The sequence below is a fragment of the Panulirus ornatus genome, chromosome 58 (assembly GCF_036320965.1).
Source record: "Panulirus ornatus isolate Po-2019 chromosome 58, ASM3632096v1, whole genome shotgun sequence".
NCBI classification, from domain to species: Eukaryota; Metazoa; Arthropoda; class Malacostraca; order Decapoda; family Palinuridae; genus Panulirus; species Panulirus ornatus.
The window spans coordinates 5,060,533-5,084,483 of NC_092281.1; the positions used below are offsets into that span (position 1 = coordinate 5,060,533).

The 23,951-nt window shown below is 40.6% G+C and overlaps 1 protein-coding gene across 9 annotated transcripts in view; it reads left to right on the forward strand.

Moving 5' to 3' along the window:
* Window positions 1-1,357: 1,357 nt before the first annotated feature.
* Window positions 1,358-23,951, forward strand: part of LOC139766863 (CDK2-associated and cullin domain-containing protein 1-like) — a 117,885-nt gene continuing 95,291 nt past the window's right edge. For 4 of the 9 annotated variants that reach the window (XR_011716959.1, XM_071695853.1, XM_071695850.1 and 1 more), the window contains exons 1-3: window positions 1,836-2,333; window positions 4,660-4,898; window positions 12,918-13,013. Coding sequence is in view for 8 of the 9 variants with exons in the window: in XM_071695853.1 (XP_071551954.1) it covers window positions 2,267-2,333; window positions 4,660-4,898; window positions 12,918-13,013 (402 nt within the window). In the remaining variant the exon portion in view is untranslated. The other 5 variants (XM_071695858.1, XM_071695851.1, XM_071695855.1 and 2 more) reach the window with 5 other exon arrangements.

The following is a 23,951-nucleotide window of genomic DNA, read 5'->3' on the forward strand; positions in this document are numbered from 1 at the left end:
GGAATAAGTGGGAAGTATTCTTTCTCCCCTATCCCCAGGGATATATATATATATATATATATATATATATATATATATATATATATATATATATATATATATATATATATATATATTACATTTTTTTTTCATACTATTCGCCATTTCCCGCATTAGCGAGGTAGCGTTGAGGACAGAGGACTGGGCCTTTGAGGGAATATCCTTACCTGGCCCCCTTCTCTGTTCCCTCTTTTGGAAAATTAAAAAAAAATGCGAGAGGGGAGGATTTCCAGCCCCCCGCTCCCTCCCCTTTTAGTCGCCTTCTAAGACATGCAGGGAATACGTGGGAAGTATTCTTTCTCCCCTATCCCCAGGGATAATATTACATATCAAACCACTCACACCACACATTGTCCTCAAACATCTCATTTCCAGCACATCCATCCTCCTGCGCACATCTCTATCCATAGCCCACGCCTCGCAACCATACAGCATTGTTGGAACCACTATTCCCTCAAACATACCCATTTTTGCTTTCCGAGATAATGTTCTCGACTTCCACACATTTTTCAAGGCTCCCAAAATTTTCGCCCCCTCCCCCACCCTATGATCCACTTCCGCTTCCATGGTTCCATCCGCTGACAGATCCACTTCCAGATATCTAAAGCACTTCACTTCCTCCAGTTTTTCTCCATTCAAACTCACCTCCCAATTGACTTGACCCTCACCCCTACTGTACCTAATAACCTTGCTCTTATTCACATTTACTCTCAACTTTCTTCTTCCACACACTTTACCAAACTCAGTCACCAGCTTCTGCAGTTTCTCACATGAATCAGCCACCAGCGCTGTATCATCAGCGAACAACAATTGACTCACTTCCCAAGCTCTCTCATCCCCAACAGACTTCATACTTGCCCCTCTTTCCAGGACTCTTGCATTTACCTCCTTTACAACCCCATCCATAAACAAATTAAACAACCATGGAGACATCACACACCCCTGCCGCAAACCTACATTCACTGAGAACCAATCACTTTCCTCTCTTCCTACACGTACACATGCCTTACATCCTCGATAAAAACTTTTCACTGCTTCTAACAACTTGCCTCCCACACCATATATTCTTAATACCTTCCACAGAGCATCTCTATCAACTCTATCATATAATATTACATAATATTACATATACATATGAAAAAATCACAGGTGAGCGCATGATCTAGTAAATTCCTCCTAATCCACGGGGAAATGAAACACGTTTCAAGTGCACTATTGTATAATGATCACATCATCAGGAGAGATACAAGAAAGAGAAATATGTCAGTTGATGTACAAGGAAGAGACATAAATAGTACGCCATTTGTTACTAATTGCACTCTTCTCGTATAAACGAGCACACAGCTCCACACATTATGACAGGCGGACGTGGCCAGCTTTCTGAACACTGTGGAACTACGAATCCCCATAGATGATAAACGGGATTTCTGGGGCAGAAAGGTATGAGGAAGTTAAGACGAAGGCTTTTGCTTTATATTGAAGGTAGGATGTAGGAGGATCTAAAATATAAAAAAAAGTAACTTCACTGAAAACATTTATAAGGTTTGCCTGCATAATCAGCTTGCACAGTCGAGACAACTTTGTAACGCAAACTTGTCAAAACACTCTAGATATCTATAATGAAGAAAGAACGCTCCATATCCACCTATCGAGGCATGATTCTGCCAGAACCGATTTTGCTAACTGATTTATATGTTATGGTGTTTGCGCTTGGCGGCCTTCAGATACCGTCCTCGTGAACGTAAACAGTCGCCTATTAATATGCTGACATACCTGTTTTAAACTCTTAGGTAGTCTCCAAAGTTTTAAGACTGACTTACTGATCATTTTAACATTATGGTTTAATTTACCAATTGGTTTGAAATTTATGTTTAAAGATGGTTTACAGGAATTTTCTTTCCTGCTGTCTTTAGATAATGAAAATTAATATGACCGTTCCGGTAGATATATAGAGCTTTCTAGCAGCACTGCAATTGTGTTTATAATCATAAATGTTGATGTAGAGAACACATACAAAATGAATTCTTTCCAAGAAAGTCCACAACAGCGACATTCTTCGTATATCGTAGTACAGAAATTTATTGAGGCAAAGGGTGCGGAATATTTCCCATCGGGAAAACTACGTTACAATATTCCAATACAAACGTCTCATGTAGTGGTTCAGAGAGCTTACTGCCTGTATGTGGTAATTTTATAGTGATCAGTGGGAGGATCACTGTAACATACTATGGAAGAAACCATGTCTCCTCGCTCCACCGACCAGCTTGCGTCCTGCATCACCAAGAGAGCTCTAGGTGTGTTCAGGACAGACTTATGAAATTTTCAGTGTTCGTATTTATAGTCAGTAAGTGTCATCCTCTGAGTTTATATCAAGGCTTGAGAGTGCACTTCATAAGTACCCGTTTCGTACTCTGGATTATTCAGTTATATGAAGGGTTTATTTTGCCGACATATCGATGATTTCATTTTTCACGGCAAGTTTTCTTTTTACTGGACCTGTCAACAGGACTTATTGATATCTTAAGAGAGTTTAATGATGATTTTCTATAATATTGGTTGTGGTTGGTGTTTCGTAGCAGAGACATAAGGTAGAGGTTATGATATTAATTGTAGACTAATAAATCTTAGTATAGAGTGGTTGTATTTCGTGAGCATCGTAAATTTACTAAGGGTGCATAGCTTAGTTAATATCTTATTCTACATTATGGAACATTTCAGTAGTGGGGAAGGCTATGAAGATCAGGGTAAAGTTGGGGTTGAATAATAATACTTGAGTTGACAGATTAGCATCATATTTTATTCTGCCGTATTGAACAAGGTGATGGTAATGATCGGTATTAGTATTAGGGAAATGTTTGGGCAGATTAACTTGTGCAGGTAAAACATAAATATATCAACAAAATAGTAATTTATGTTTGGATATTGAGTGATTTGGTCTGCAATGCCAGTGTAGTGTTCAGAGATTAGAGCATACTTCAGAGTATTATATTGTATTATATGAATAACAGAGCAAATATTATGAATGATAAAAGGACTTATTATATGCTACACATCAGAAAGAGCTTTCAACATTGTTTTGCAATGATGTTATAGTGTTTAAAGAATAGAGTGAAAGTTGTAGGGTGATATTGGATTATTATTATTTATTCTGTGATGGTAGATAAGGCTGAAAGGGTTAGAGTTATAAATATCATGGGTTGAATAATGTTATTGTAGGCAAAAGATTTAAAAATCATCAAAACCCATGAAAACTTTACTTGACCTCCCTAGTAACTACCTAACCTCTTTAGTAATTAAGATTTACCCATATATTTAATCCTCTGATCATAATATTCCAGACACACCCTTGACTGAGCCTCCCCAGTAGTTGAAATTTATCTGTATATTCAATATTCTGATCATCGTATTCCAGACACATCCTTAAATGAGCCTCACTAGTAGTTGAGATTTATCTTTATATTCAGTAGTCATATTATAATATTCCAGACATACCCTTGACTGAGCATCAAGCCATCATATATTAACAAACAGATGATACATCAAATTGCTTTTTGTGTCATGACCCAACCTACTTACAAGCAACCAGTCATTTTGTCCCAAATATGAACCACCTACTGTAAATTCACATGCTGTGAAGTTATCATAGGTTCAGCTGATCTTTTTGCAAGTGTTTTACCTGCCTTTTCATTGTTTTACCCCTCATATTTACAGACATATGCAACCTTCATTGCTATTGCCATCTTTGATATTGTAGATTCTATATATTGATAGTGGTGAAATTGTGTGTGTGTGTGTGTGTGTAGAAAAGTTAACCTATGACTTTATCATTGAGGGTTAGATCAAAGGTCAGTGGTACCAATGGTCTTAGCAGTGAAGATGAGGGTGTAGTGAAGAAGAGTACAGTGAACACAAAATGATCAAAGCTAAGGCTGACCTTGAACCAAGGTCAATGAAGGTAAGGTATTTTAGGAATAAGATGTAATGATCACGTATGTAATGAAAATATGGACATAGTGAACATAAAGATGTTTTGACGATTAGAACTTAGTTGTGAATATGAGGGTGTGGTGAAGATAACATTAATGAAAATGAACATGTATTGAAGGTGTAAGTTAGTGAAGATGAAGATGTAGTTTAGTTACTATTAAGTCTGGTGAAGATGTCCTTTTTGATCAACTTCAAAATGATCCAAGCTAGTGGTCAAAGCTGGCTGAAAAATCTTTAACTACACTGTAATGCTCCAAATCATTATAAACATGCTGATTGGTGGCATAGGAAGCTGAGGAGACAGGGCCTCATGAATGTAGAACTCTCTCTCTCCATACTGCAAAACAACTCTTATGTGCATTTATTGACAGCTGCTTGTTGAAGAATCCCTGACTGACACTTACAAGACAGGAAATATGTTACTTTTTGTGTTACTTATTAACTTCTACTAAATCAGAGAAAGAGAGTTATACAGCATAACAATGAAAACAAAAATCATTGTATGTGCTATATGTTAACAAAGACTTGCTAGCAAAATGATTTGAGAGAAACATTTACATGTGGAAAACAGTGTTGCGTGTTTCATTATCTGTAAGTTATCTCTGATTATATGATGTGTTTGCCCTCTCATAGCAATGACAAGTATGACAGATGAAGCTTACAGAAACATATATTGGCCACAGCTGCAAGCTGCCGTTGACCGATTGTTACAAGGACCTCCTCCTCCACATCACACTGGACCTATCATTGAATTTGAACCTATGTACTCTGCAGCTTACAAATGTGTCTGTCAGCAGCATTCTGAGGCTCTCTATAATGACTTAATGTCTTACGTCCACAAGCATTTTCTCAAGGTTGCTGTGGAAATGCAGGTAAGCTATATACTGTTTTATGGAGTATGACTGGAGAAAATATACTTCATTGGTTTTTATGATTATATAATCATTCACCATAATGCTTAACATCACATTAGATATTGATAATGTAGACCTTGATTGTATGCTCTTATCCTGAAACTTTACATATCAGCAGTTTAGGAATTTGATTTCTTTAATGTCCCAGAATTCATTTCCAGGCACCAAAAAAAAAGTATTTTTTCTTTTATATCTGCCCTCCTTTGAACCTAGGTCAGTTAGATATAGGAACAGATGACTGCATCTTCAAAGAAAGATCCATATTTGACCTTATTTCTGTTCCTTTTTGTAAGAATGATAATTTAGGAAGGGAGGATTTCCATCTCCCTGCTGCTGCCTCTCATAGTTGCCTTCTTTGACTTGCAGGAGACGAGTATATTGTAGTAACCAATCTTCCCTGTCCCCAGGTGTGAAGAAGTATCAGGAGAGATTGAGTGTTGAATGGCAAAAGGTTAGAGTGACTGTGTCGACAGTTTTGGTGCATGTGACCGGGTATTAGTGATGGGTGATTTGAATGCAAGGATGAGTAATGTGGCATTGGAGGGTGTAATTGGTGTACATGGGGTATTCAGTGTTGTGAATGGAAGTGGTGAAGAGCTTGTGAATTTGTGCACTGAAAAAAGACTGTTGATTGGAAATACCTAGTTTAAAAAGAGAGAGAAACATAAGTATATGTATGTAAGTGGGGGAGATGGTCAAATGGTATTACTGGATTATGTCTTGATTGATATAGGCATGTAAAAGAGAGACTTTTGGATGTTAATGTACTGAGAGAGGCAGCTGAAGGGATGTCAGATCACTGTCTTGTGGAGGTGAGGGTGAAGATTTGTAAAGGTTTTCAAAAAGGAAAAGAGATTTTTTGGGAGGAGACAGTGGTGAGAGTAAGTGAGCTTGGAAAGGAGACTTGTGTGAGGAAGTACCGAGAGAGATTGAGTATAGAATGGCAAAAGGTTAGAGCAAATGACATGAGGGGAGTGGGTGAGGAATGGGATGTATTTAGGGAAGCAGTGATGACATGTGTAAAAGATGCATGTGGCATGAGAAAGATGGGAGGTGGGCCAATTAGAAAGGGTAATGAGTGGTGGATTCAGGAAGTAAAGTTGTTAGTGAAAGAGAAAAGTGAGGCATTTGGACAATACTTATGAGGAAAGTGTGGAAATCACCGGGAGATGTATAGGAGAAAGTAATAGAGGTTAAGAGGAAGGTGGGAGATGTATAGGAGAAAGTAGTAGAGGTTAAGAGGAAGGTTCAAGAGTTGAAAAACAGGGCAAATTAGAGTTGGGGTGAGAGAGTATCATTGAATTTTAGGGAGAATAAAAAGATGTTTTGGAAGGAGGTATATAACATGCGAAAGGCGAAAGAACAGATGGGAACATCAGTGAAGGGGGCAAGGTGGGAAGTGATATCAAGTATTGATGAAGTGAGAGGGAGATGGAATGAGTATTTTGAAGGTTTGTTGAATTTGTTTGATGAGAGAGTGGTGGATGTAGGGTGTTTTGGTTGGGGTGGTGTGCGAAGTGAGAGAGTCAAGGAGATTGGTTTGTCTAAGAGAGAAGAGGTGACGAAAGCCTTGCAGATGAAATCTGGGAAGGCGGCAGGTTTGGATGGTATTGCAGTTGAATTTATTAAGAAAGGGGGTGACTGTAGTTGATTTTTTGGTAAGGATATTCACTGTATGTATGGATCATGGTAAAATGCTTTAGGATTGGCAGAATCCATGTATAGTGCTATTGTACATAGGCAAAGGGGATAAAGGTGTGTTCAAACTACAGAGCCAAAAGTTTGGTGAGTATTCCTGGAATTTTGTATGGAAGGGTATTGATCGAGAGGATGAAGGCATGTACAGAGCATCAGATTGGGGAGGAGCAATGTGGTTTTAGAAGTGTTATAGGATTTGTGGATCAGGTGTTTGCTTTGAAGAATGTGTGAGAAATATTTAGAATAACTGATGGGTTTGTATGTTGCATGTATAGATCTGGAGAAGACATATGATAGGGTTGATAGAGATGCTTTGTGGAATGTCTTAAGAGAATATGGTGTGGAAGGTAAGTTGCTAGAAGCAATGAAAAGATTTTATCAAGGATTTATGGCATGTGTGTGAGTAGAAAGAGAGGAGAATGGTTCCCAGTGAAGGTCAGTCTGCAGCAGGGGTGTATGATGTCTTTTTGGTTGTTTAATTTGTACATGGATGGAGTGGTTGGGGAGGTAAATGCAATTGTTTTGGAGAGAGGTGCAAGTATGCAGTCTGTTAGGGATGAAGGGGCATGAGAAGTAAGTCAGTGGCTATTTGCAATTTATGCAGAACTGGTGGCTGATTCAAGTAAGGAATTGCAGAATTGGTGACTGAGTTTGGAAAAGTTTGTGAAAGGAGAAAGTTGAGAGTGAATGTGAATAAGAGCAAGGTTACTAGGTTCAGCAGGGTTGAAGGACAAGTTAACTGGGATATAAGTTTGAATGGAGAAAGGTTGCAGGAAGTGAAGTGTTTTAGATATCTGTGAGTGGACTTCACAGCGAATGGAACCATGGAAGCAGAAGTGAGTCACAGGGTGGGGTAGGGGGCGAAGGTTCTAGGAGCGATGAAGAATGTGTGGAAGGAGAGAACATTATCTCAAAGAACAAAAATGGGAATGTTTGAAGGAATAGTTGTTCCAGCAGCATTATATGGTTGTGAGGCATGAGCTATAGATATGGTTGTACAGAGTGTGGAGGTGGTGGAAATGAAATGTGTGAGGACATTGTGTTGTGTGAGGTGGTTTGATCGAGTAAGTAATGAGAGGGTAAGAGAGATATGTGGTAATAAAAAGAGTGTGGTTGAGAGAGCAGAAGAGGGTGTGTTGAATTGGTTTGGACATATGAAGAGAATGAGTGAGGAAAGAAAAGGTTGACAAAGAGGTTATATGTGTCAGATATGGAGGGAACAAGAAGTGGAGACCAAATTGGAGGTGGAAGGATGGAGTGAAAAAGATTCTGAGTGATTGGGGCCTGAACATACAGGAGGAGGAGAGGCATGCAAGGAATAGAGTGAATTGGAAAGATGTGGTATACCAGTGTTGACTTGCCGTCAGTGGACTGAACCAGGACATGTGAAACAGCTGGGGTAGGCCATGGAAAAGTGTATGAGGCGTGGATGTGGAAAGGGAGCTGTGGTTTCAGTGCATTACACATGACAGCTAGTGACTGAATGTGAAAGAATGTGGCCTTTTTATGTCTGTTTTCCTGGTGCTACCTTGCTTTGTGTGTGTGTGTGTGTGTGTGTGTGTGTGTGTGTGTGTGTGTGTGTGTGGAGGGGGGGGGGATGGGTGCTGTTTCCTGTGGGGCAGGGTGGCGCCAGAAAATGGATTGAAGGCAAGGAAGTATGAATATGTACATGTATATATGTATGTATATGTTTGTATGTTGATATGTAAGTGTATGCATATGTACATGTATGGGCATTTATGCATATATATGTGTATATGAGTAAAAGAAAGAGACAGGAGGTCAAGAGAAAGGTGCAAGAGGTGAAAAAGAGGGCAAATGAGAGTTGGGGTGAGAGAGTATCATTGAATTTTAGGGAGAATAAAAAGATGTTCTGGAAGGAGGTAAATAAAGTGCGTGAGACAAGGGAGCAAATGGGAACTTCAGTGAAGGGCGCAAATGGGGAGGTGATAACAAGTACTGGTGATGTGAGGAGATGGAGTGAGTATTTTGAAGGTTTGTTGAATGTGTTTGATGATAGAGTGGCAGATATAGGGTGTTTTGGTCGAGGTGGTGTGCAAAGTGAGAGGGTTAGGGAAAATGATTTGGTAAACAGAGAAGAGGTAGTAAAATCTTTGCGGAAGATGAAAGCCGGCAAGGCAGCAGGTTTGGATGGTATTGCAGTGGAATTTATTAAAAAAGGGGGTGACTGTATTATTGACTGGTTGGTAAGATTATTTAATGTATGTATGACTCATGGTGAGGTGCCTGAGGATCGGCGGAATGCGTGCATAGTGCCATTGTACAAAGGCAAAGGGGATAAGAGTGAGTGCTCAAATTACAGAGGTATAAGTTTGTTGAGTATTCCTGGTAAATTATATGGGAGGGTATTGATTGAGAGGGTGAAGGCATGTATAGATAATCAGATTGGGGAAGAGCAGTGTGGTTTCAGAAGTGGTAGAGGATGTGTGGATTAGGTGTTTGCTTTGAAGAATGTATGTGAGAAAACTTAGAAAAGCCAATGGATTTGTATGTAGCATTTATGGATCTGGAGAAGGCATATGATAGAGTTGATAGAGATGCTCTGTGGAAGGTATTAAGAATATATGGTGTGGGAGGCAAGTTGTTAGAAGCAGTGAAAAGCTTTTATCGAGGATGTAAGGCATGTGTACGTGTAGGAAGAGAGGAAAGTGATTGGTTCTCAGTGAATGTAGGTTTGCGGCAGGGGTGTGTGATGTCTCCATGGTTGATTAATTTGTTTATGGATGGGGTTTTTAGGGAGGTGAATGCAAGAGTTTTGGAAAGAGGGGCAAGTATGGAGTCTGTTGGGGATGAGAGACCTTGGGAAGTGAGTCAGTTGTTGTTCGCTGATGATACAGCGCTGGTGGCTGATTCATGTGAGAAACTGCAGAAGCTGGTGACTGAGTTTGGTAAAGTGTGTGAAAGAAGAAAGTTAAGAGTAAATGTGAATAAGAGCAAGGTTATTAGGTACAGTAGGGTTGAGGGTCAAGTCAACTGGGAGGTAAGTTTGAATGGAGAAAAACTGGAGGAAGTAAAGTGTTTTAGATATCTGGGAGTGGATCTGGCAGCGGATGGAACCATGGAAGCGGAAGTGGATCATAGGGTGGGGGAGGGGGCGAAAATTCTGGGAGCCTTGAAGAATGTGTGGAAGTCGAGAAGATTATCTCGGAAAGCAAAAATGGATATGTTTGAAGGAATAGTGGTTCCAACAATGTTGTATGGTTGCGAGGCGTGGGCTATGGATAAAGTTGTGCGCAGGAGGATGGATGTGCTGGAAATGAGATGTTTGAGGACAATGTGTGGTGTGAGGTGGTTTGATCGAGTAAGTAACGTAAGAGTAAGAGAGATGTGTGGAAATAAAAAGAGCATGGTTGAGAGAGCAGAAGAGGGTGTTTTGAAATGGTTTGGGCACATGGAGAGAATGAGTGAGGAAAGAAAAGGTTGACAAAGAGGTTATATGTGTCAGATATGGAGGGAACAAGAAGTGGAGACCAAATTGGAGGTGGAAAGATGGAGTGAAAAAAGATTTTGTGTGATTGGGGCCTGAACATGCAGGAGGGTGAAAGGAGGGCAAGGAATAGAGTGAATTGGAAGATGTGGTATTACCAGTGTTGACTTGCCGTCAGTGGACTGAACCAGGACATGTGAAACAGCTGGGGTAGGCCATGGAAAAGTGTATGAGGCGTGGATGTGGAAAGGGAGCTGTGGTTTCAGTGCATTACACATGACAGCTAGTGACTGAAGGTGAAAGAATGTGCGCCTTTTTATGTCTGTTTTCCTGGTGCTACCTTGCTTTGTGTGTGTGTGTGTGTGGTGTGTGTGTGTGTGTGTGTGTGTGTGTGTGTGTGGAGGGGGGGGGGATGGGTGCTGTTTCCTGTGGGGCAGGGTGGCGCCAGAAAATGGATTGAAGGCAAGGAAGTATGAATATGTACATGTATATATGTATGTATATGTTTGTATATGTTTGTATGTTGATATGTAAGTGTATGCATATGTACATGTATGGGCATTTATGCATATATATGTGTATATGAGTAAAAGAAAGAGACAGGAGGTCAAGAGAAAGGTGCAAGAGGTGAAAAAGAGGGCAAATGAGAGTTGGGGTGAGAGAGTATCATTGAATTTTAGGGAGAATAAAAAGATGTTTTGGAAGGAGGTAATAAAGTGCGTGAGACAAGGGAGCAAATGGGAACTTCAGTGAAGGGCGCAAATGGGGAGGTGATAACAAGTACTGGTGATGTGAGGAGATGGAGTGAGTATTTTGAAGGTTTGTTGAATTTGTTTGATGAGAGAGTGGTGGATGTAGGGTGTTTTGGTTGGGGTGGTGTGCGAAGTGAGAGAGTCAAGGAGATTGGTTTGTCTAAGAGAGAAGAGGTGACGAAAAGCCTTGCAGATGAAATCTGGGAAGGCAGCAGGTTTGGATGGTATTGCAGTGGAATTTATTAAAAAAGGGGGTGACTGTATTATTGACTGGTTGGTAAGATTATTTAATGTATGTATGACTCATGGTGAGGTGCCTGAGGATCGGCGGGTAATGCGTGCATAGTGCCATTGTACAAAGGCAAAGGGGATAAAGGTGTGTTCAAACTACAGAGCCAAAAGTTTGGTGAGTATTCCTGGAATTTTGTATGGAAGGGTATTGATCGAGAGGATGAAGGCATGTACAGAGCATCAGATTGGGGAGGAGCAATGTGGTTTTAGAAGTGTTATAGGATTTGTGGATCAGGTGTTTGCTTTGAAGAATGTATGTGAGAAAACTTAGAAAAAGCCAATGGATTTGTATGTAGCATTTATGGATCTGGAGAAGGCATATGATAGAGTTGATAGAGATGCTCTGTGGAAGGTATTAAGAATATATGGTGTGGGAGGCAAGTTGTTAGAAGCAGTGAAAAGCTTTTATCGAGGATGTAAGGCATGTGTACGTGTAGGAAGAGAGGAAAGTGATTGGTTCTCAGTGAATGTAGGTTTGCGGCAGGGGTGTGTGATGTCTCCATGGTTGATTAATTTGTTTATGGATGGGGTTTTTAGGGAGGTGAATGCAAGAGTTTTGGAAAGAGGGGCAAGTATGGAGTCTGTTGGGGAGAGAGACCTTGGGAAGTGAGTCAGTTGTTGTTCGCTGATGATCAGCGCTGGTGGCTGATTCATGTGAGAAACTGCAGAAGTGGTGACTGAGTTTGGTAAAGTGTGTGAAAGAAGAAAGTTAAGAGTAAATGTGAATAAGAGCAAGGTGATTAGGTACAGTAGGGTTGAGGGTCAAGTCAAATGGGGATGTAAACTTGAATGGAGAAAAACTGGAGGAAGTAAAGTGTTTTAGATATATGGGAGTGGATCTGGCAGCGGATGGAACCATGGAAGCAGAAGTGGATCATAGGGTGGGGGAGGGGGCGAAAATTCTGGGGAGCCTTGAAGAATGTGTGGAAGTCGAGAAGATTATCTCGGAAAGCAAAAATGGATATGTTTGAAGGAATAGTGGTTCCAACATTGTTGTATGGTTGCGAGGCGTGGGCTATGGATAAAGTTGTGCGCAGGAGGATGGATATGCTGGAAATGAGATGTTTGAGGACAATGTGTGGTGTGGGTGGTTTGATGGGAGTAATTTAAGGGGTAAGAGAAAGAGGGGATGTGTGGAAATAAAAAAAAGCAGGGTTTGGGGAGAGAGCAGAAGAGGGTGTTTTGAAAATTGGTTTTGGGGCACATGGAGAGAATGAGGAGGAAAGATTGCCAAGAGGATATATGTGTGGGAGGGGGGAGGGGAAGGAGGAGAAGTGGGAGCCCAAAAAGGGGTGGAAAGATGGATTTGAAAAAAGATTTTTTTGTGATTGGGGCCGGGAACATGCGGGGGGTAAAGGAGGGAAAGGGAAATTTAGAGTGAATTGGTTTGATGGGGTTTATCCCGGGGGTTTGATTTGGGCTTCAGTGGATTGAATCAGGGCATGTAAAGCGTCTGGGGTAAACCATGGAAAGCTGTGTAGGTATGTATATTTGCATGTGTGGACGTATGTATATACATGTGTATGGGGGTGGGTTGGGCCATTTCTTTCGTCTGTTTCCTTGCGCTACCTCGCAAACGCGGGAGACAGCGACAAAGCAAAACAAAAAAAAAAAAGAGTGAATGGTTCATTTTTCATGTTTCCTGGTGCCACTTCGCTGATGCGGGAAACAGTGATCAATTATAATGAAATAGATAAATATAAAATAGTATCTGATTTGATTTAAGGTTTGGTGCTGCCCTTGTGCAATTTTATTACTTTCTAACAATGCTACAATGTCCTTTTGCAGAAATTAGAAGATTTCCAGCTTATTGATGGTTACTACTCTATTATTCATCGTGTCATGTATAGCCTGGATGGAATCATTCCAATATTTACGTATTTGGTAAGTGTAAAACTGAGATAACTAAAAAGATTTTATATGGTTTTATTAAGAATGATACTGTGTGTGAATTAGGAAAATGTTCTAGCTGTTATGCTTGTTTTATTACAATAAAGCTGCTCAAACTTCTGTGAATTATCACTGGGAAGACCATAACATAACCACCTGAAAGTGTGAAATGTGTTAATTGTTAATGTACTGCACATATTTTGAGGTATTAGAGATATTTACTTCAAAAGATTTTATTTTTACTGTAAGTGATTATTTCGAGTTGCATAGATTTATGTGTGGGTAGGCATATATAATGTACAGGCCATCTTTGCTGTAAACAAGGGATGTGTTTTTAAAAGACAGTATTTAAAGGGAAGTCATTTAAAACAGAGATAGCTTTCCATTGTAAAAGAGGAGTTGTGTTCCAGACTCCTTCCTCCTGGCCCAGTGTTATCAATTTAAGACATTTTAGAAAAACAAAATGTTGAAAAGACGTACATATAAGGTCTATCATACTTGTAACTTAGAAGTGGTGCTTACAGTTTTAGAAATCATCATACTGTACGAATGTATAGTTTGTAATTTTATCTTTAAGATGGAAGTTATGTTTTGTGATTTGCATTTCCTAATTTACTTTTGCATTTTTTTATATTAATTCTTTTGTTTTTCCTAACTCACATTTGCTCTGTTTTTGAGAATTTTTGTCATTCTCATTGTGTCATCTCAGCTTTGTTTATGAACACTCTTGTACCAGGATATGGCATCATTTGCTTAACTTTATTGTATGTCTTCAAATGTTTTCCTTAGTCTGCAGTTGTTCATTGATCTCACTAAATGCATAGATTCTTAGTTGATTTCACTTAATGCATAGATTCTTAGTTGATTTCACTTAATGCATAGACTCCTAGTTAATTTCACATAATGCATAGATTATTAGAGGTCACTGCTTCAAACTTCTGGTTTTAATCATCCATTCCATACAGCATCTGTTTTTTTTTTTTTTTCTGTGAGCTGATTCTTTACTCTTGATGTGATTTTTCATGAGAGGGGGTTTGACTGATCACAGAACTTTTGTCATCATTCTCCGTGCTTGACCGTAGCAAATTACCTCACACAACAAAAGTAAACACAAGGAAGAAAAAAGAATTTCCATGAAAGTTAAGAATAATCCTAAGGAATTCTTCAAACATATAAGACAAAGGAAGACAGTAATAGAAGGAATTGGACCATTATGAAATGAACATGACACACACTAACTACTGACGACAAGGAAATGGCTTACCATACTGAATTATTTCTTTAACTTCATATTCACAGCTGAGAAAGCACCTCGAATACTGCAACCAGTGAAGATGTTTAACAGATCTGATGGAGAAGAATTGAAGGCTAGAGAAATAAAGAGCTCTGAAGTACTCGAAGGCTTGGATCAATTAAATCCTAACATATCCAGCAGCCTAGATGACTGAGCTCCAAGATAGCTGATATACCCCAGAATAAAAATATTCAACAAAACCATATCAGATGGTCAGGTGCCACCTGGCTGGAAACTAGCAAATGTTACTCCTATATATGAAAAAAGGAGACAAAAAGTGTGCCTTGATCTACCACCCAATTAGCCTTACATCAGTGTTTGGAAAAAAGATGGAAAGAGTAATACGAGATACAATTTTTACCATATTATTATTATTATTTGATCGAGTAAGTAATAATAGGGTAAGAGAGATGTGTGGTAATAAAAAGAGTGTGGTTGAGAGAGCAGAAAAGGATATTTTGAAATGGTTTGGTCACATGGAGAGAATGAGTGAGGTAAGATTGACCAAGAGGATATGTCTCAGAGGTGGAGGGAACGAGGAAAAGTGGGAGACCAAATTGGAGTTGGAAAAGATTTTGAGCAATCGGGGCTTGAACATGCAGGAGGGTGAAAGGCGTGCAAGGAATAGAGTGAATTGGAACGATGTGGTATACCGGGGTCGACGTGCTGTCAATGGATTGAACCAGGGCATGTGAAGCGTCTGGGGTAAACCATGGAAAGTTCTATGGGGCCTGGATGTGGAAAGGGAGCTGTGGTTTCGGTGCATTATTACATGGCAGCTAGAGACTGAGTGTGAACGGATGTGGCCTTTGTTGTCTTTTCCTAGTGCTACCTCGCACACATGTGGGGGAAGGGGGTTGGTATTTCATGTGTGGTGGGGTGGCGATGGGAATGAATAAAGGCAGACAGTATGAATTATGTACATGTGTATATATGTATATGTCGGTGTGTGTATATATATGTATACGTTGAGATGTATAGGTATGTATATTTGCGTATGTGGGCGTGTATGTATATACATGTGTATATGGATGGGTTGGGCCATTCTTTCGTCTGTTTCCTTGCGCTACTTTGCTAATGTGGGAGACAGTGACAAAGCAAAATGAATATAGATAGATATATATATTATTATTATTATTATTATTATTATTATTGCGTTCCATGACGGTAAGTTTCTGGCGCCTCACACGGAGGAGCAGGGTCGTCCCCCTGCCTGGCTGGCTGGCTGGGCGAGAGACGGGCCTGCCTCTCTACCACTTTATCATGAATATCATGTGTTGTATGGTAGACACTTACTACAACATTGATCACCATGAATAAATGTTTTGCTGTTGAATTCAATGTTATGTAAAATCATTTTTTTATATGTTATTATTATTATTATTATTATTATTATTATTATTATTATTATTATTATTGTATATTGATTTGAAATAGCCTTTTATTATTATCATTATCATTATCACTATCATTGTATATTGATTTGAAATAACCTCATATTATTATTATTATTATTGTTATTATTATTATTATTTTTATTATTATTATTATTATTATTGATATTACTATCATTATCATTATTATTATTATTATTTTTTTTTTTTTTTTTTTTATACTTTGTCGCTGTCTCCCGCGTTTGCGAGGTAGCGCAAGGAAACAGACGAAAGAAATGGCCCAACCCCCCCCCCCCCCCCATACACATGTATATACATACGTCCACACACGCAAATATACATACCTACACAGCTTTCCATGGTTTACCCCAGACGCTTCACATGCCTTGATTCAATCCACTGACAGCACGTCAACCCCGGTATACCACATCGCTCCAGTTCACTCTATTCCTTGCCCTCCTTTCACCCTCCTGCATGTTCAGGCCCCGATCACACAAAATCTTTTTCACTCCATCTTTCCACCTCCAATTTGGTCTCCCTCTTCTCCTCGTTCCCTCCACCTCCGACACATATATCCTCTTGGTCAATCTTTCCTCACTCATTCTCTCCATGTGCCCAAACCACTTCAAAACACCCTCTTCTGCTCTCTCAACCACGCTCTTTTTATTTCCACACATCTCTCTTACCCTTACGTTACTCACTCGATCAAACCACCTCACACCACACATTGTCCTCAAACATCTCATTTCCAGCACATCCATCCTCCTGCGCACAACTCTATCCATAGCCCACGCCTCGCAACCATACAACATTGTTGGAACCACTATTCCTTCAAACATACCCATTTTTGCTTTCCGAGATAATGTCCTCGACTTCCACACATTCTTCAAGGCCCCCAGAATTTTCGCCCCCTCCCCCACCCTATGATCCACTTCCGCTTCCATGGTTCATCCGCTGCCAGATCCACTCCCAGATATCTAAAACACTTCACTTCCTCCAGTTTTTCTCCATTCAAACTCACCTCCCAATTGACTTGACCCTCAACCCTACTGTACCTAATAACCTTGCTCTTATTCACATTTACTCTTAACTTTCTTCTTCCACACACTTTACCAAACTCAGTCACCAGCTTCTGCAGTTTCACACATGAATCAGCCACCAGCGCTGTGTCATCAGCGAACAACAACTGACTCACTTCCCAAGGTCTCTCATCCCCAACAGACTCCATACTTGCCCCTCTTTCCAAAACTCTTGCATTTACCTCCTTAACAACCCCATCCATAAACAAATTAAACAACCATGGAGACATCACACACCCCTGCCGCAAACCTACATTCACTGAGAACCAATCACTTTCCTCTCTTCCTACACGTACACATGCCTTACATCCTCGATAAAAACTTTTCACTGCTTCTAACAACTTTCCTCCCACACCATATATTCTTCATACCTTCCACAGAGCATCTCTATCAACTCTATCATATGCCTTCTCCAGATCCATAAAAGCTACATACAAATCCATTTGCTTTTCTAAGTATTTCTCACATACATTCTTCAAAGCAAACACCTGATCCACACATCCTCTACCACTTCTGAAACCACACTGCTCTTCCCCAATCTGATGCTCTGTACATGCCTTCACCCTCTCAATCAATACCCTCCCATATAATTTACCAGGAATACTCAACAAACTTATACCTCTGTAATTTGAGCACTCACTCTTATCCCCTTTGCCTTTGTACAATGGCACTATGCACGCATTCCGCCAATCCTCAGGCACCTCACCATGAGTCATACATACATTAAATAACCTTACCAACCAGTCAACAATACAGTCACCCCCTTTTTTAAATTATTATTATTATTATTATTATATTTTTTTTTTTTTTTTTTTTTTTTTTTTTTTACTTTGTCGCTGTCTCCCGCGTTTGCGAGGTAGCGCAAGGAAACAGACGAAAGAAATGGCCCAACCCCCCCCCATACACATGTACATACACACGTCCACACACGCAAATATACATACCTACACAGCTTTCCATGGTTTACCCCAGACGCTTCACATGCCTTGCTTCAATCCACTGACAGCACGTCAACCCCTGTATACCACATGACTCCAATTCACTCTATTTCTTGCCCTCCTTTCACCCTCCTGCATGTTCAGGCCCCGATCACACAAAATCTTTTTCACTCCATCTTTCCACCTCCAATTTGGTCTCCCTCTTCTCCTCGTTCCCTCCACCTCCGACACATATATCCTCTTGGTCAATCTCTCCTCACTCATTCTCTCCATGTGCCCAAACCATTTCAAAACACCCTCTTCTGCTCTCTCAACCACGCTCTTTTTATTTCCACACATCTCTCTTACCCTTACGTTACTTACTCGATCAAACCACCTCACACCACACATTGTCCTCAAACATCTCATTTCCAGCACATCCATCCTCCTGCGCACATCTCTATCCATAGCCCACGCCTCGCAACCATACAACATTGTTGGAACCACTATTCCCTCAAACATACCCATTTTTGCTTTCCGAGATAATGTTCTCGACTTCCACACATTTTTCAAGGCTCCCAAAATTTTCGCCCCCTCCCCCACCCTATGATCCACTTCCGCTTCCATGGTTCCATCCGCTGACAGATCCACTCCCAGATATCTAAAACACTTCACTTCCTCCAGTTTTTCTCCATTCAAACTCACCTCCCAATTGACTTGACCCTCACCCCTACTGTACCTAATAACCTTGCTCTTATTCACATTTACTCTCAACTTTCTTCTTCCACACACTTTACCAAACTCAGTCACCAGCTTCTGCAGTTTCTCACATGAATCAGCCACCAGCGCTGTATCATCAGCGAATTATTATTATTATTATTATTATTATTAATATTAGCTTTTTGATGCTGCCACAGTCACTTGTTTGGTGTTCCTGGGGATAGGGGAGAAAGAATACTTCCCACGTATTCCCTGCATGTCGTAGAAGGCGACTAAAAGGGGAGGGAGCGGGGGGCTGGAAATCCTCCCCTCTCAATTTTTTTTTTTTTTAATTTTCCAGAAGAAGGAACAGAGAAGGGGGCCTGGTGAGGATATTCCCTCAGAGGCCCAGTCCTCTGTTCTTAACGCTACCTTGCTAATGCGGGAAATAGCGAATAGTTCGAAAGAAAAGAAAATATATATATATATATCCCTGGGGATAGGGGAGAAAGAATACTTCCCACGTATTCCCTTCATGTCGTAGAAGGCGACTAAAAGGGGAGGGAGCGGGGGGCTGGAAATCCTCCCCTCTCATTATTTTTTTTTTTTAATTTTCCAAAAGAGGGAACAGAGAAGGGGGCCAGGTGAGGATATTCCCTCTAAGGCCCAGTTCTCTGTTCTTAACGCAACCTCGCTAACGCGGGAAATGGCGAATAGTATGAAAAAAAAAAGATTATTATTATTATTATTATTATTATTATTATTATTATTTTCTTTCTTTCTTTCTTTCATACTATTCGCCATTTCCCGCGTCAGCGAGGTAGCGTTAAGAACAGAGGACTGGGCCTCTGAGGAAACATCCTCATCCAGCCCCCTTCTCTGTTCTTTCCTTTGGAAAAAAAAAGAGAGGGGAGGATTTCCAGCCCCTTGCTCCCTTCCCTTTTAGTCGCCTTCTACGACATGCAGGGAATACGTGGGAAGTATTCTTTCTCCCCTATCTTATTATTATTATTATTATTATTATTATTATTATTATTATTATTATTTTTATTATTATACTTTGTCGCTGTCTCCCGTGTTAATGAGGTAGCATAAGGAAACAGATAAAAGAATGGCCCAACCCACCCGCTTGCACATGTTTATACATAAATGCCCACACATGCACATATACATAACCATACATTTCAACATATACATAGATGTACATACACAGACGTATACATATATTCACATGTACATATTCATACTTGCTGCCTTCATCCATTCCCATCGCCACACCACCATACATGAAATGGCACCCCCTCCCCCTGCGCACGTGCGAGGTAGCGCTTGGAAAAGACGACAAAGGCCACATTGATTCACACTCAGTCTCTACCTGTCGTGTGTAATGCACCAAAACCAAAGCTCCCTTTCCACATCCAGGCCCCACAAAACTTTCCATGGTTTACCCCAGACGCTTCACATGCCCTAGCTCAATCCATTGACAGCACATCATCCCAATTCACTCTATTCCATGCACACCTTTCACCCTCCTTTATGTTCAGGCCCCTATCGCTCAAAATCTTTTTCACTCCATCTTTCCACCTCCAATTTGGTCTCCCACTTCTTGTTCCCTCCACCTCTGACACATATATACTCTTTGTCAATCTTTCCTCACTCATTCTCTCTTATGAGACCAAACCATTTCAATACACCCTCTTCTGCTCTCTCAACCACACTCTTTTTATTACCACACATCTCCCTTACCCTTTCATTTCTTACTCGATCAAACCACCTCACACCACGTATTGTCCTCAAACATATCATTTCCAACACATCCACCCTCCTCCGCACAACCCTATCTATAGCCCACGCCTCACTACCATATAACATTATTGGAACCACTATTCCTTCAAACATACCCATTTTTGCTTTCCTGAGATAATGTTCTCGCCTTCCACACATTTTTCAACGCTCCCAGAACTTTTGCCCCCTCCACCACCCTGTGACTCACTTCCGCTTCCGTGGTTCCATCTGCTGCTAAATCCACTCCCAGATATCTAAAACACTTCACTTCCTCCAGTTTTTCTCCATTCAAACTTACCTCCCAAATGATTTGTCCCTCAACCCTACTGAACCTAATAACCTTGCTTTAATTGAACAACCATGGAGACATCACGCACTCCTGCCGCAAACTGACATTCACTGAGAACCAATCGCTTTCCTCTTCCTACTCGTACATATGCCTTACATCCTTGATAAAAACTTTTCACTGCTTCTAGCAACTTGCCTCCCACACCATACACTCTTAATACAATATACAGAGCATGTCTATCACTATCAACTCTATCATATGCCTTCTCCAGATCCATAAATGCTACATACAAATCCATTTGTTTTTCTAATTTTCTCTCACATACATTTTTCAGAGGAAACACCTGATTCATACATTCTCTACCACTCCTGAAACCACACTGGTCTTCCCAAATCTGATGTTCTGTACATGCCTTCACCCTCTCAATCATTACCCTCCCATATATTTTCCCAGGAATACTCAACAAACTTATACCTCTGTAATTTGAACACTCACCTTTATAAGTGGCACTATGCATGCTTCTGCAATCCTCAGGCACGCACCCTGAGCCAGACCTACATTTAATATCCACACCAACTAATTCATCAACACAGTCACCCCCTTTTTGATAAATTCCAATGCAATACCATCCAAACACACTGCCTTGCTGGCTTTCATCTTCTGCAAAGCTTTCACTACCTCTTCTCTGTTTACCAAATCATTATTTATTATACGTTGTCACTGTCTCCCACGTTAGCAAGGTAGCAATGGAATTTGTATGGGTTTTCAAAAAAGAAGAGGGAATGTTGGGGGGAAGAGGGTGGTGGGGTTTAGTGAGCTTGAAAGGAGCCTGTGTGGGGAAGTCCCAGGGGAGACTGATACGAAGGGAAAAAGGTGCAAATGGAAGAAGGGGGGGGGGGGTTTTGGGGTTGTTTGGGGAAATTTCCGTGATGGTTGCGCAAAAGTGTTGTGGCATGAGAAGGGGGGAGGGGGGTTTGGGTTTTAAAAAAGGGGTTTGAGTGGGGGGGATGAAGAAGGAAAAGGTATTAGTAAAAGAAAAAGAGAGAGGCTTTGGACGATTTTTGCGGGGAAAAAAAAATGCAATTGGGGGGGAAAGATGTATAAAAAAAGAGGCGGGAAAGGTCAAGAGGAAAAGGTGAAAGTTTTTAAAAAAAAGGGAAAAAAAAGAGAGTTGGGGTGAGGGAGTATCATTAAATTTTAGGGGGGAATAAAAAAAATTGTTCGGGAAAGGGGGAAAAATTTAAAATTTGGGAAAGAAAAGGGAAAGCAAAGGGAACTTCAGTGAAGGGCCCGAAATGGGGAGGTGATAAAAAATGTGGTGATGGGGAAGGAGAGGGAGTGGTTTATTTTGGAAGGTTTGTTGAATGTGTTTGATGATAGAGTGGCAGATATAGGGTTTTTTGGGGTCGGGGGGGTTTTTGAAAAGGGAGAGGGTTTTGGGGAAAAATTTGATTTGGTAAACAGAGAAGAGGTAGTGAAATTTTGCGGAAGATGAAAGCCGGCAAGGCGCGGGTTTGGAGGGTTTATTGCAGTGGAATTTTTTAAAAAAAGGGGGGTTGACTGTATTGTTGACTGGTTGGTAAGGTTTTTTAATGTATGTATGATTTCATGGTGAGGTCCCCTGAGGTTTTGGCGGAATGGGGCATATTGCCATTGTAAAAGGAAAAGGGGGAAAAAAGAGTGAGTGCAAAAATTTAAACAGAGGTAAAATTTTGTTGAGTATTCCGGGAAAAATTTTAGGGGGGAGGGTTTTGGGTTTTGAGGGGGTTTAAGGGCCCTTTTTACAGAGCTTTCGATTGGGGAAGAGAATTTGGGGTTGGTTTCAAAAAGGGGGAAAGGGATTTTTGGGGGTTTCGGGTGTTTGTTTTGAAGTTTTATGTGGGAAATACTTAAAAAAAGAAAAGGGGAAATTGTAGGTAGCATTTATGGATCTGGAGAAGGCATATGTAGAGTTGTTTAGAGATGCTCTGGGGAAGGAAATTAAAAATTATAGGGTTTGTGGGGGGAAAGTTTTTAAAGAAGCAGTAAAAAAGTTTTTATGGGGGAAATGAAAGGGCTTGTTTTAGGGTGGGGAAAGGGAGAGGAAAGTGATTTTTTTCCCCTTTGAATTTTAGGTTTGCGGAGGGGTGTGTGATTTTTCCATGGTTGTTTAATTTGTTTATGGATGGAGGGGGTTGGGAGGTAAAAGCAAGAGTTTTGGAAAGAGGGGCAAGTATGAAGTTTGTTTTGGGGGTGAGAGGGGTTGGGAAATGAAATTTAGTTGTTGTTCGCTGATGATACAGCGCTTTGGGGGGTGGGTTCTGTGAGAAATGAGGAAAAATGGTGACTGAGTTTGAAAAAATTTTTTTGTGGGAAAAAGAAAGTTAAAGAGTAAATGTGAAAAAGGGAGCAAGGTTATTAGGTACGTGGGGTTGGGGAAAAGGTCAATTGGGGGGGGAAAGTTTGAATGGAAAAAAAAATTTGGAGGAAGAAAAGTTTTTTTAGATATCTGGGAGGGATCTGGCAGCGGTTTGGAAACCCAAAGGGAAGGGGAAGTGGATCATAGGGTGGGGGAGGGGGGGACATCCAGGGAGCCCTGAAGAATGGTGTGGAAGTCGAGAACTTATCTCGGAAAACAAAAATGGGTATGTTAGAAGGAATAGTGTTCCAACAATGTTGTATGGTTGCGAGGCATGGGTATGGTTAGGAGTTGTGCGCCAGGAGGATGGGATGTGGCTGGAAATGAGATGTTTTTGTGGACAATGTGAGGTGTGAGGTGGTTTGATCGAGTGAGTAACGTAAGGTTAAGAGAGATGTGTGGAATTTAAAAGAGCGTGGTTGAGAGAGCAGTAGAGGGTGTTTTGAAGCGTTTGGGCACATGGAGAGGTATGAGTGAGGAAAGAATTGACCAACGGGATATATGTGACGGATGGTGGAGGATCAAGGGAAGAGGGAGACCAAATTGGAGGGAAAGGTGGAGTGATAAGGATTTTGTGTGTCTGGGTCTGAACATGCAGGAGGGTGGAAAGGAGGGTAGGAATAGAGTGAATTGGAGCGATGTGTATTACGGGTGTTGAGTGCTGTCAGTGGATTGAATCAAGGCATGTGAAGCGTCTGGGGGTAAACATTAGAATGATTTGTAGGTAGGTATATTTGCGTGTGTGGACGTATGTGTTATACGATGTGTATGGGGAGGGGTTGGGGCCATTTATTTCTTTCGTGTTTCCTTGCGACTACCTCGCAAACGCCTGGGAGGACAGCGACCAAAGTTTAAAAAAAAAAAATAAATATATATAATATTATATATATATATTTATATTATATATATTATTTATATAATATATATATGGGTGAAGGCATGTACAGAGCATCAGATGGAGGTAAGAGCAGGTTGTGGTTTCAGAGTGGTAGAGGATGTGTGGTTCAGGTGTTTTGATTTGAAGAATGTTTGTGAGAAATACTTGAAAGCAAATGGATTTGTATGTAAGAATTTATG